The sequence below is a fragment of the Polypterus senegalus genome, chromosome 11 (genome assembly GCF_016835505.1).
Source record: "Polypterus senegalus isolate Bchr_013 chromosome 11, ASM1683550v1, whole genome shotgun sequence".
Classification (NCBI taxonomy): Eukaryota; Metazoa; Chordata; class Cladistia; order Polypteriformes; family Polypteridae; genus Polypterus; species Polypterus senegalus.
In genome coordinates this window covers 16,934,394-16,948,152 of record NC_053164.1, presented here as the reverse complement: position 1 = coordinate 16,948,152, position 13,759 = coordinate 16,934,394, and the positions used below count along the sequence as shown (strand labels likewise).

Here is a 13,759-nt window from a genome sequence, read left to right as displayed (position 1 = left end):
TTTTACTTCTGAAAGAGACATGTTTGTTTGAAGTGTATGAATAAAGTTCCTGTCTCTACAATCTCCTGTGTTTCTGTGACCTAAACATGACACCCTGCAGTACTGCAGCCTCACTGTCCCTGGGATTGAGCCGCTGCACTAGACGAGCCTGCAAGAATCAGCGCTTACCTCTGTGTGCTTACGTGCAACCAGTTCAAGCGCAGTTGGCTCAGTGATTTACTGAGTTTTGTCCATGGCGTCAGTTGCACTTTGTACATATTGTTCCAGTAGTTTTTTAAATCATTTTTACAGTTCATAAGCAGTGTGTAAAATTATCAGTGTTGCAGTAATTGTGATGCTCTTTGCGTGAAAAAAGTGTTCCATTAAAATGTCACCTTTTCTTTGTTAACTGTGACGTTTACTTAAAGTGCAGCAAAAAAGTATTTGGCGTCCAGGGATGCATTAACCCCCAAATATGTGGCAGTTTAAGAGTTAAAGCCCGAAGATGCCACCGAGACGAGTTCTACCATCTAAGGCTTCTGGCAAAGAAAACACACTTGCATGAACTACAGTACATATAGCGGTAACTTCGGTATTTTACATTTTAGCACTGCGGGAGACATAGCAGTACAATATACAGGTTTACCTTTACATTCGTTAATTTTAGGTAATGTGTTAAGCTGAGTTTGAAATTAAATTAAAGTGTTTTGGGGGCATATTTAGGGTTTAAACTATGAAAATAGGCATTTTTTTAACCACATCCAAAATTTGCGGTTTTTCACAATTCACGGGTGCTCTAGAAACGTAACCCCCGCAAATTTTGGGGGATGTACTTAATTGTCCATTGTTGAGTATAATTGACCATAGCTAAGTGTAACGGATCATAATCAAATATCTGTAACCATGATTAAGTACTTATAATTGCCCTTTTCTATAATTGTCCTGTATATCACGCATGCTAGTTAATCAGAAGTAAAACCTTTCTGTAACCTGGTATTTTAGATACCAAAATATATTTCAGAAAGACAGTGAAGAGAGATTGAGCCAATATAAAGTGATTTTCCACAGAAAAAGAGCACAAGTTTCTAAAATAAACACAGTTTATAGTGGATATACTATTTTTTCATGTATAGTAATGTTACTAGTAAAATGTTTGAATACACTTAGGTCACTTTAAATGACCTTTTTTTCAAAGTTATATATATATATATATATTTACAGTACATAACAGAAAATTTTAACTAGTAGCTACAAACAAAGGTCAAGTGTTAAAGCAATATTCAATTACCTCCTGTTCAAGATGGTTCAAATTTGACTCTATATATACAATAGGGAAAAGAACAGCCAGTTATTATTATTATTTTGTAAAATTCTTTCAATGATAGTATAGTTTGTTTAAACTCTTAAAACAATATTCAACGTTTCATGATTACCTCTCCTGCATTGTTCAAAAATACTGCTTTTTAAGTTTTTTTTTTTCAATTGAAATAAAGTGAAATGTTTGTTCTTGTGCATATTTGTCAATTTTAAGAACTTTATATCTATTTCATATTCACCAGAGACACATGGTGCTCAGGAGTTTGCTTGTCTATTTTGCTGTAAAAGAACAGATTCTGCAGGCATCATCAGCCACTTACAAAGCCACAAAAGGACAGTGGTGCTTAATGGAGGGATGTGAAGCTCTCAGAACTTGTAAATTGAATGCAGCTACATCTCCACCTTAACAATAAGATTTTATTTGACAAAATAGTATACTGTGTACTTTGCTACCTTTTGAAAAGCTTGCTTTGATTAATTCTAGATTAATTAATTCATCACTGTTTATTAACACAATTTTCTCTTTTAAAATATTTAGTAGAATATGACAAAGATCATAGTACAAATACTTTAATTTTTAAAAACGTAAGCATGGAGTTATTCCCAATTGACTGGCAACATATATTTTCATAAATTTTTAAAAGCATCATTGACTCTATCTTTTATTATATTGTTTGTTCTAATTAAAAGAAATAGCATTCTATTTTTTATTCATAGTTTGCAATTTCCTGATATACATTTCTTGGGTGTCTTCTCTTACTTTGGAAAGCCAGCATTAAAGGTATGTAACATTTCAAGCTTTTTTTAAGGGAAGAACAGTTATCAGAATTTATCACCTTATAGTATTTCTGAATTTTCTTTCTTCCTGCCAAGACAGCCATCTTCAGTTTCCACACGGGAAGAAGGACATTCTGTGTACCAGAGGTAGTGCTTCCTAATTCTCAGTTTAAAAGTTCTCTGACACTTATTTTATGTATTAGAACTTCACAAGAAGACTTTGACCAACAGGTCATAAACCAGGCCTACAGTGGGGCCTTCACTGACTTGTGTCTTTCTTCAGCCCTGAGTTGTGTCAGTGGCATTATGGGGGCAGAGGATAGTGGACTTAAAAATGGAAGTTTTGTGTGCTCTAACTTATTTATTAAATGGCAATTATTTCTGCTTCCAGTAATTCCAGACAAGATAGGGAACAGCAAGGACCTTTCTCTCTCCGCTCCTCCTTTTCCATTATTGAAGCATATGCTGCCCATCTCTCCTTTTCTCACTCACTCACACAGTCCTCAAGTGCTTGTATATCCTTAACCAATATGTGATAATGTAAAATATATTTTGTAAAAGTATAATGCGGTATAAGACTATTGAACTGGAATACAGTAGAAAGTCAAGTGTTTTCACCTATAAATATCCAAACTTTTATATAAAATGTATGTATTTTTGAAAATGTTGACTGGATTATTTATGCCAGTACAATGAACAGTTTCAAATTTACTTTACTGTTCTTAAAATTTTGGCAATGAATGGCTCCATAGGTTTGTTTTTTGACTGTTTTCCTTGTTTTTCAAAGACCAGTTTCATTTGTGGCATTAGGTAGAACTAACTGAATTTGCAGGTCAGCATATTTATGGTTATGTGTAGTTGTTAGCAAATTGTAATGTATTAAAATTATTGATATGCTAAATAACTGATTTGTAGAAATCAGTATTTAATATTTACAGTATTTAATAATCTGTATTGCTGTGCCTTATAGCATGGAAAATGTGATTCTCACAAAGGCACAGCCTTATCATGTACTGTGTGTAGTGAAATGATTCTTACCAGCTCAAACACAGCAAATCCTTTAAAGGTAAGGATTCTCTTTTTCCTTTTTGATATCATTCAGTCATCAATCAGTCTAGAATGGAGTGATTGTTTCCTTCAGGTAAACACTTTAAATTATGTACAACCTTTTACATGTAGAATTTCTATTGCAATATGTTTAGGTGAATGTTTTAGTAGTTTTTAAAGTATACTTACTAAATTGGGAACAATTAAATTATATATTATTTGAAATTATGAATTTGGCCTTCACAAGTGACTATATTGTGGTAATTGAGCTATTTTTGTCTTTCAGGTACTCACTTAAGTACAATTCCTGTAGACATACAGATTGTCTTACAGCAATGTATTAGTAAATACAAATGTATGCTTTTTCACTTGAGAGCACCTAGTCCTTCTGAATTATTTGTGCACTTTCTGAATGGTTTCCAACTCGACATGACATTCCCTTGAAGATGAACTGCTATGGTTGTACACTGGAGTTTATTTTTTCTTATTTACTCTAGTCTACCTCATGAATACAAGGAGTACAGTAGAGGCAAACAGCAAGAGAAATCAATAGAGCTAAGCAGTTTTATGACATGCTGTGGTCATATTGGTGGGGTTTATTTCATAAGCCAATTTGACTGTACTCTGAGTGAAAGTGGAGTTAATGTGTTGATATTCCTAATAAAATACTTCACTCTGTATTGTTTTCTTTTTGATTGTTTTCATTGATCAAAAACATCCAGACTGCTTGTGACAGACTTGTTGGGACAGAATTCAGGCCAAGAATTCTGGATATGGACGAGAATGAAGGAACACACACAATTGGAAAATTAGGCCAAAGGGGAGATGATGAAGATATTGAAGAAGTCATGCTGTCCTTGTTATTTACTTTTGACTGCAAGAAGGATATGCTCTCATATCTTGATGACATATAGGGTAAAAAGAAAAAGTTCCCATCAGTTGCTGCTGTTCTACCGATTAGGTTGTTATGTTTTGTTTTAATTTTGTCAACCTTCAAAATTTCCACTGTAAAGAAAGGTGGGGATGGACTGACTTTCTGACCTGGATCAATAGTTCCTTGTTTACTCAAAAGACCCATATAGTGGATGGAGGACATGGGTGGATGTACTGACTGGGAGTATGTGCTTTATTTCTTATATATATATATTCATATTTGAACCTAGAACTTGTATGTGTGTGGTTGTGTCCAGGATATGGGTGCTAAAATGACCCCCCCAAAACAGGTTACACTTCCCAATGTGGTAGTTATAACAATGATCTTTGTGTTTTGATACATCACTTTAACTTTTAAGACCTAGACTGTTGGCTTCAATGTTCAAGATGGCAGTCTAATTAAAAGCAAAAATTAGTTGGGACAAAAATCTGCAGCCCCTGGCACTGAATATGAGCACTACTGTATAAAAAAAATGGCATGTTACATATCAGGATTATTAATATCTCCTATACGTGTTTGGGTGTGTGTGTGTGTATATATGTGTATGTATGTAGGTATATATGAGAGAGAGGGAATATGTGTGTGTTTCATGATTTACTCAGTCAGTCATTCTCCAACCTGCTATATCCTAACACTGGGGATCTGCTGGAGCCAATCCCAGCCAGCACAGGGCGCAAGGCAGGAACAAATCCAGGGCAGGGCACAGGCACACCACAGGGCACACACACACACCAAGCTCACACTAGGGACAATTTAGGATCACCATTGCACCTAACCTGTATGTCTTTGGACTGTGGGAGGAAACCGGAGCACCCGGAGGAAACCCACACAGACACGGGAGAACATGCAAACTCCATGCAGGGAGGACCTGGGAAGAGAACCCAGGTCTCCTTACTGAGAGGCAGCAACGCTACCACTGTGCTACCGTGCCTCGATGTTTCATGATTTATATCTTTTGTAATGTTTAAAATGTGCTTATCTGTTTATTAATCCTTTTCATGTCCATAACAGTCTGTGTGTTGTATGTGATAACTCATTTTATAACTAACTACACTCACTCAGACTTCTTACTAAATTTGAACTAATTACATAAGTTTGCTCCACTTCACCATCTCCATGATGCATACTGGTACAACAGTTAAGTCTTATACTTCGTATCATCTTGGCACATCTTGATAATGTAAAAACTGCTCTTGCAGAGGTATGTCTATAGACAATAGCTTAGCATTCAACACTGTTGTGCCAACAGAACTGGATTTTGGACATCACAGTGAACAGACCTCGGCTTTACAGATTACCAGCATCATATCATCTATGCTCACCTGCAACCTAGGCAGTGCTAAATCCCCGGTGTGACTGTGTGTCCAGACACCACACTAGCTCCATCATTAAAAACACTACTGACATCACCGTCATAGGCCTGATCACCACCAATGATTAAATTTCTTGCAGACAAGAGGTCTATCTGTTCGATTCAGCGGTCCCAGGACAATCTGACCTTTAATGTCCAAAAATTAAGGAGCAGGTCATAGACCAGAGAATGGTTTAAGATGTGGTTTGTTTTTGTGGGGTGCTGTGGAAATGGTGAGTTTGTTTAAATTTTGTACAGTAACCATCACTGATGAATTAATGAGGGAACAGTACACTTTGTCTATTGCTAAGTTCACCAATGCCTTCCTGAAATGTCTCACTGGTGCTGTCTGGAGTCCATCTTCACTGGCTGCGTCATATCCTGGTAGGGCACACATGCTTGGGTCACTGCAGAGGGAGGTGAAAGCCACAAAATATTACTGGCACCCAGCTGCTGGTATCTAAAAGACATTCTGCTAAGATTATAACACACTCAGCCAATCTGCACAGCTGTTTTTCCTGATCCTGCCTTCTGGCAAATAGTAAAGAACCAGTGGCCTTCAGTGTGGTTTCAGACAAAGTGTTTTAGTTGTGCAGTTACAGAACAGCCAATCGTAATAACAAACATTGTAAGAAAAAGACTATGTATAAATATCTGAACTATAACTGAATATATATCTTTACTGTATATCATATTCTATGTATATTTTTTGTGTTTTATTATATCAATGTTCTGGAGAGACATGTAAGTAACAATATAATTCTACTATATGCACAAGACAATAAATACTGTATGTTTAATGAGGAGATCACCTCGGGATGTTTCCCTGCTGTATGCCCACTGCAACTGACACTATTTATTATTAGTAGTAGTAGTTGTAATAGTATTGATATTTATCAAAAATAAAAAAGACGACAACTCAAAGACAGTTTGTTTTTATGTTGACCTAAGTTGGGTCTTTGCAATCTATTTAAATGTTGCACGTTCAATTGATATGGACATAACATACAGTATTTCACACATACAGCTTTTAGTAATGAAAACATTGATGGATCAAATCAATAAATAAATGACTGTTTTCTAAAATGTTTCCCAGTCAATTTTAAAACCAATTTTATATGTAGCACTGTTTTTGCAAACCTTTTAAAAATTAATTGTCTTAATAATGTTTCACATGATTATAATTTGCTAGTGGGAACATGAAATACATTTCTAGACTGAAAATCTCTAGGTATGAGTTTCTTGAGGTACATTCTGTTTGAAACACTAAATGGTAATAAGATTTGTTACTTTTACTATAATGTAACGTTTCCGGAGAAAATGTAATGAACAACCATTCAAAATAGTAAAAAAAAAAAAAACCTGTATCAGCAGAGTGCTTAGAATTGTTGGATAGCGTAAGTATGAGACTGGAAGTCATTTATGTTTGTCCAATTAGAAACTGTTGTAATTTGTACAACTGCAGCATACTGTGCAACAAGCGTGTCCATACTCTCTCGCAGGGGACATGATGCAAGTGACGTTGGGAAAGGGCGTTACGATAATTATGTCATTACATGGAATGCGCGGTCAAGGGTGTTTCGTGATTGACGCTATGGGCGTTCCCAGATATGGAGGACGTTCCGTGTCTGATGTTAGAGGTATTGCGGTCTGCAGCTTCACTCTGGTAAAGGGAAGGACACCCCTTGGTAAAACAAGGGCAATTAGAAATGGCCAAAAATATTATGCAGCACTGTCACTGAGTTTTTTGAAAAAGCCAACACTATTGTCCACCTGCATGTCATCATTAATTCTGCAATAACAATCAGACATGAGCGCTTTTTAAATTAAAAAAAAAAGAGGATATAAAAAAACTACAATACTACACTACAAATTACCAGATGAAGCCAAACCACGATTGAAAACAGTAGAATGAAGTGTGAGTTTTTTCTATAGCTGACAGAGATGCTATTTTTCAGAATGTGATAAAAACAGAACAGGATGGTGCTTTAGAGTGAGTAAAAGTAATTAGTAAATTTAGATTGTTTTGTTGGTTGTTGGTAAACATTTTTTCAAATCCACTTTATACTATTGCAGTATTAATTTTAGGCTTTGATGCCAATGGAGAGTCAAGATATATAGAAGCTTTTAGCTTTGAATAAATAGACTTTAAATTACCTTTGTACCATTACCGAATACTGCTTAAAACAGTTCTACTGCAATCTCTTTCGCACCAACACCACCAAGGATTGTACACAGAATATTTAACAGTATGCAGGTCAAGTGAACTAATAATATTATCAACTGTTAGAAAAATACAAATACTAAATACAGAAAAGTACATCCACTATAACGTAGGGCCATTGACTTAGAAAATTTCCCAGGCAAAGCTGGGTAACACAGCTAGTCTGCATATTATATGTACTATTTATTTTACATTATCACTGTTATACAATCAATGTGTGCTTGCCATAGGCTTATCCCGTTTTATTTATTTTACCTTTTTATTATTTATCCTTATTCCTTTTAAATGCACTACCAGCTTGATTTGCTGAAATTGGTGGCTGAAAGATTGTGCAGAGGAGTGATATGTGTAGGAAGGTTACACATCAAAAGTCTCCAAACCCTTATTGATTTTTCAAATGTTAAATCAAGATCCACCATGCTAGAACATTTCCATCTTTAATAAGATGTTTTAATCAACATTATATTTAAACAAATCAATCATTTTTATAAAAACAAACAAAAAATCTTTCTGTGCATTGGTTGGGCAAGTGTGCATACATTTTAGTGTGAAGTGTTGCAATTATGTTCATATTTAACCAGTCATATTCTAAATTGTGATTGTGCATGATTTGCCTTAAATAAAATCATCTATACTATCTATCATAAAACACTGTGAAGATCATCAATAAGAAGTGGAGAAAGCACATCACAACCAGGCCATTTCAAAAAACAACCGATTTGACCAAGGAAGGAGAAAGCTCATCAGAGATACTATCAAGACACAAACGGCAACTTTTAAAAATCTCTGGAGAAATTCATGGCATTAGCTAGGGCTGGGCAATATACTGAATCACCTCTATGAATTTTTTAATTCATTCTATATTTAAGAAAAATCAATATGACAAAAACTTTTAATAGATTGTAGATTGCAGATTTAATACATCGTCTATGTTAAAGGGCAGTGATGAATATCAGAATAAAATCAAGGACGGGGACAGGAAGAGTTTAGGACAGGTAGGCTAAGCTCTGTGGATTGCAAATTGTTTAGTCTTTTTCTCAATGACAGTTCAAGCTCTAAAGAAATCCATGTGAGCTGCCAACAATGAGCCCTCCTGCCTCCCCAACAAAATGGGTCCGCACTAAGCAACGTTCCATAAAACATTTCTATCTGTAATAATTTTAATAGTAACTAGGTTTTGTTTTTGGGTCTTGTACTGTTTTACAAGTTTCGTATTTTTCATATAATTTTCTTGATAAACTAATGTTTTTTTTCTCTACATTCTTTCCTTTGGTTGTTCAGACAATTTAATATGCATGTTAGCCACTGGTGCTCTTCTCCCCACATGTACATTTTACTGCAGTTTTGTGATACTTGGATAAAGGTTGCAAAAGATTAAATCTTGGTACTTTTAAAATGCTGATAATTGTGTTTATAATAGCTATTGAACAACTAATAATTTAAACAGCCAAGGATGAAAATAAATGAGCACCCTATGCTTAAGAGCCTAAAAAGGAAAGCTCAATTCATCCATACATTTTTAACAAACAAGTTAAAAAACTTAGATTACGGTGAGCCATACGCCAGCAGAAATGAGTTTTGAAATTTCAAATATCGTATTTACCATGGCTGAGCAAAACTACAAAAAGCAACATTTGCTTTAACACTAATGTATTTTATTTGTTGCAAAAATGTTGCACCTTACACGGTGGGGGACTGGGTAGTCCATTACACTCTATCATCACGTGGGATTGAAAGAAGATGAGAGATGAATGAAGAAAGTGAGATAGTTAAGGGTTTCCCCACATCCATGCAAAAAAAAAAAAAAAAGGAAAGTAACATCCTGGTTAGGAAGAAAAGGTGCATTATCAGTCTTCTTGAATTGGTTTGGTTTTAAAACATTGGAAACTGAGTGGAAAACTGTTGGCGGCATGATGGCGCAGTGATAGCATAGCAGTACAGAGACCTGGGTTTGCTTCCAAGGTCCTCCATGTGTGGAGTTTGCATGTTCTCCCCATGTCTGTGTGGGTTTCCTCCAGGTGCTCCGGTTTCCTCCCACAGTTCAAAGACATGCAGATTAGGTGCATTGGCAATCCTAAATTGTTCCTAGTGTGTGCTTTGGTGTGTAGGTGTGTGTGCCCTGCGGTGGGCTGGTACCCTGCTTGGGATCCTGCCTTGCACCCTGTGTTGGCTGGGATCAGCTCCAGCAGAACACCATGACCCTGTGTTAGGATATAGCGGGTATGATAATGAATGGATTGATGGAAAACTGTTATTTGTAAAGTCTGCTGGGCAAGTACTGTTGCCGGAGGTGGAAAGAAAAGTAATTTCTTCTATCACGAAAAGATGAAGCACTCATGATGTACATATGAACAACAAACGGAGCATTTTACAGCAGCAGAGAAGACTATCTGATAACTTATGAGATGCAGAAAACTAATTGGAGCCGACTAAAAAAATAAAAAAATAAGATCCAACTGGAACAAAAGGTGACACCACACTACAAAAAAGAAACAAGCAGAGCAAAGTTGGTTGTCCTGAATGCAAGTGTCTAGGAGCCAACCAGCTGAACTTCCCAGCAAGAGCAGTATTTCTGAAATTGTTGAGAAAACAAAGATAAAGATGGACTCAGCAAAAGGCTAAGTTTGTTCTGTTCTCTGCCTGTTAATGGGACATTTATATATTGTGTGATTTGCAATATGTACAGTTTAAGCTTTCCGGCTGACAGTACAAATTCTTCACCTGCTGAAAATATAGGGTTACTTTAGAGTTGGTAGGAAAAATACTAAAATCAATAGTACAAATTCGGTCACAGAGTGAGTGGGTAACAGTGAAATGGTGGTTTAAGAAGTTGCCATTTTTTCACACGGCACCCATGTCACCAACTCAGACCCAGAACAGATACTCAGAACCACATCTATCAAGGCTAAGTATAACAGCGTGCTCATACTGGTGACTCCATAGTGCAGAATATTAGTTTGCAATTCTATGTTAACCAAAGTTAAAGTAAAATGGCTCATCAGCATGAAGGCATCTGACGTTTAGGCTCAATAAAATCACTTTTAAAAAAGAACAATAAAGGGACGGTTTAAGGTCTAATAATAATACAAAGGAATGCCAGTTACCTTGGTGACCTTTTGAGGATGTTCTTCTTCAGGGCCTGGAAGCAAAGATTTAATTTCCTGAATCCTAACAGCAAAGTCAGATTTATGCTTTCTTCACACACACAAAAAAAAAAAAAAAGTGATTGAATTAAAAAATGAATATCATCTTTTCAGAAAGCAGACCAAGAAGAATTTTATATACATCTTACCTGGATCTTTTAGGGTTGTAAAATGAAGTACTCATCTCATAATGTTCCATCTTCATATGAAATGGAGATATTTCAGCGAAAACTGCAACTAAGACACCAAACTGGGCTAAGACATGAAAATACAAGTCATTCTTGCACAATAGCAAAATAAAGAAAAATCATACTGCCCCCAAATAGACAACTTAAAATATAGCTTTTAGTTGTCTTTTATATTTTCTTGTACCCATCTGACAATTGCGATACACTGTATTTAAAGTAGCAGCTGCTGGGAACTTTACGTTTTCCAATTTTGAAAGCATCTACCTCACTTTTATCTTTTGTTTAACAACACTAAAATAGCCTGGAAAATACTCTTTAGATTTCTTCTCAAATGCATATTTAATGTTATAGGCACAAATTGGTCAACAAAATTCTGTTGAATTCAATTAAACTTATTCTTATACAGCATATTTCCGCTTATAAACTCAGTGTACTATGTATAACAATTGCGTAACTCTGTCTAAAAAGGACCTGTATACAGCAGATATACACATCACCTACATTAACCTCTACTATACACTGTTACTATCCAATACCAAGCAAAGCACAGAATGTTTGATTGTGAAAATCTAAACTTTTACAATGTGCTGTTCCAAATATTTACACTTTATTAAATGTAGTCAGATCTGAATTACACCTTAATTTATTAAGTAACTATTCTGCTATAGCATTTCTACAAGTTTACTTCCACCCCAAAATGGGACTACACCTCTTCTTGGACAGTCACTGTTGACACTGTTGGGTATGCAGACTTAAGTTAAACCATGAGATGAAATGCAGAAGCCACATTGTTCAAAGATGTGCATTAGTTTTCTAAAATGTCCAGCAGAGAAAAACAGAAATATGGTCAATTGACTTAAGATCCTTCAGTACATAGTGTTAGAAAGGTATAAAATGAGCATGTGTGAAATTAGGCAGGATGTGTTTAGAACATTATGGTCAAGGTTGTATAATGGTAAAAGCATACAGTCAAAAACCTTACTTCCGGAAACAGTGCAACTAGGCCAAACAATTCCGCAACAAGCAAGTTTTCCACATTTCAGTACTCACTCCAAACCTTCATGATAAGTAATAAGTCTAAATTAACAGATAGGGATGTGTTTAAATTCACACCAGCCAATGGCAATATTAAAACAGACGTCTTGAAGCAAGAGTTGGTAGCCAGCATATCTTTTTGAAAATACCATTAATAATACCATATGTAGCATGCAATGCAAACGTAACTGCTTTTAGTGTGTGTAGTGGGCAGGAGTGAGCCAATGGCCCACTAGCTGTCATTGAAAGCCTTTCATGGAGAATGCAGTGTTGCATAAAATTACTAAATAAAGATTGTTTTGCTCTTTAGAGGTAAAGACCATGTACACCAATCCCATTCAAGAGTAACACATATGTAAAATGAGTAACTAGTTAAATCCATTTATGTTTGCTTGGCACAAGCCTGGATTCTGCCCAGGACAGTTCACTGGGTCACATTAACACACCCATAATAAATGCCAATATTGAATCCCCAATAAAAAGTAAGTCTATGTAAAATTGGAGGAAAAGTATAAATACACACACATTCATTTTCCAAAAAACTTTTACAAAGATCTGTACCATGCTTAGCCAAACAGTCATAAAGAGACAGCTTTGTTTAAATCAGTATACAAATTACAAGATTTACACATTACTAAAACATTTAAAACGACATTTGTGACTGGACCAAATTTCTCAGGAACAGTAGGTTTATCAAAAATACTTTCTTTGGGGTTATTTCTAATCTGAATTACCTATATTCAGCAGTGTTTCCATATTAAGGCCCAGTGTGGAACATCTCTACCACATTTTGTGTGAAATAAGTAATAACCTTCCATCAGTGATTACCTTATTATCAAATCTTAATAAAAACCATCATCTTTGTCTTTCAGATTTTTTTCTCCAATTTTCTATCATATTCTCAATTTAATTTCTTAGGTAGAAAAATATTGCTTTCGTTTTTATGCAAAATAGAATTACTGCTGGGTGCTTCATATCTGTTTCCAGGTGAAGCAGGTGATCCTGCAATGTACCCTGTATCTTTGGGTGTGTGAAAACATTTCTAACTTGAACTTTCCAGTTTAGTGATGGGCTTGAAAGTCAATGCCAATATAAACATCACCGGTTTCTTTTTTTTTTTTAATATTCGCTCATTTATATCTCCAATTAAAACTTTCCAGTTGAGACCAAATGTTTATTGGCCTCACACTGACCAGCAAACACATGAACCTGCTGTAGGCAGTGCTGTTACGTGCAGTGTGCCAATCGAGAAGTGCAGTGTGTGTAGTCTATGTATTCTTTCCTTGTATTATGGTGTGTCCTTTTTAACTTAAAAGCTTTTTGATTCTAAACTTGAAGAGTTTCTGGTTCAACTTAAGAAGTTCAGAACCAATATATTTTCCTAGGTAATAGGTGGTTGCAAGACTCTCGCATTACTTAACATTTAAATCTATATGGCTATATTTTGTCAGATGATAACAATATCAGAGCCTATCACAATGATCTGGTGCCAATCAAGACTCACTAGGCACCAGCATAGCATTGTTTGATTAACTTTTTGTGAAGTTAAAGGAGCCTGAAGTTGTATCTTTTGCTAATTATTTTCAAAGGATATACAGATATTATTGGCTAGGTAAGGTAATATTTATGTTAGTGAGGTCTGCACTCGTATGCTGCAATTCTGGTATGGCCTCCACCAGAATTTTTGTGGAAAAAAGCAGCAATGCTTATTTTAAAAAGATACTGCCCTGTGATCCTGCCCTAGATAAGTGGGTTTAGAAGATG

The 13,759-nt window shown here is 35.6% G+C and overlaps 1 protein-coding gene across 4 annotated transcripts in view; it reads right to left on the bottom strand.

The window, feature by feature from the left end:
• Positions 1-13,759, bottom strand: part of LOC120539742 — a 55,368-nt gene that overhangs the window by 36,990 nt on the left and 4,619 nt on the right. For 2 of the 4 annotated variants that reach the window (XR_005635662.1, XM_039770124.1), the window contains exons 2-3: positions 10,922-11,027; positions 10,734-10,824 (exon numbers count right to left, since the gene is read on the bottom strand). Coding sequence is in view for 3 of the 4 variants with exons in the window: in XM_039770124.1 (XP_039626058.1) it covers positions 10,734-10,824; positions 10,922-10,977 (147 nt within the window). In the remaining variant the exon portion in view is untranslated. The remainder of the gene's footprint in view (positions 1-10,733; positions 10,825-10,921; positions 11,028-13,759) is intronic. The other 2 variants (XM_039770125.1, XM_039770126.1) reach the window with 2 other exon arrangements.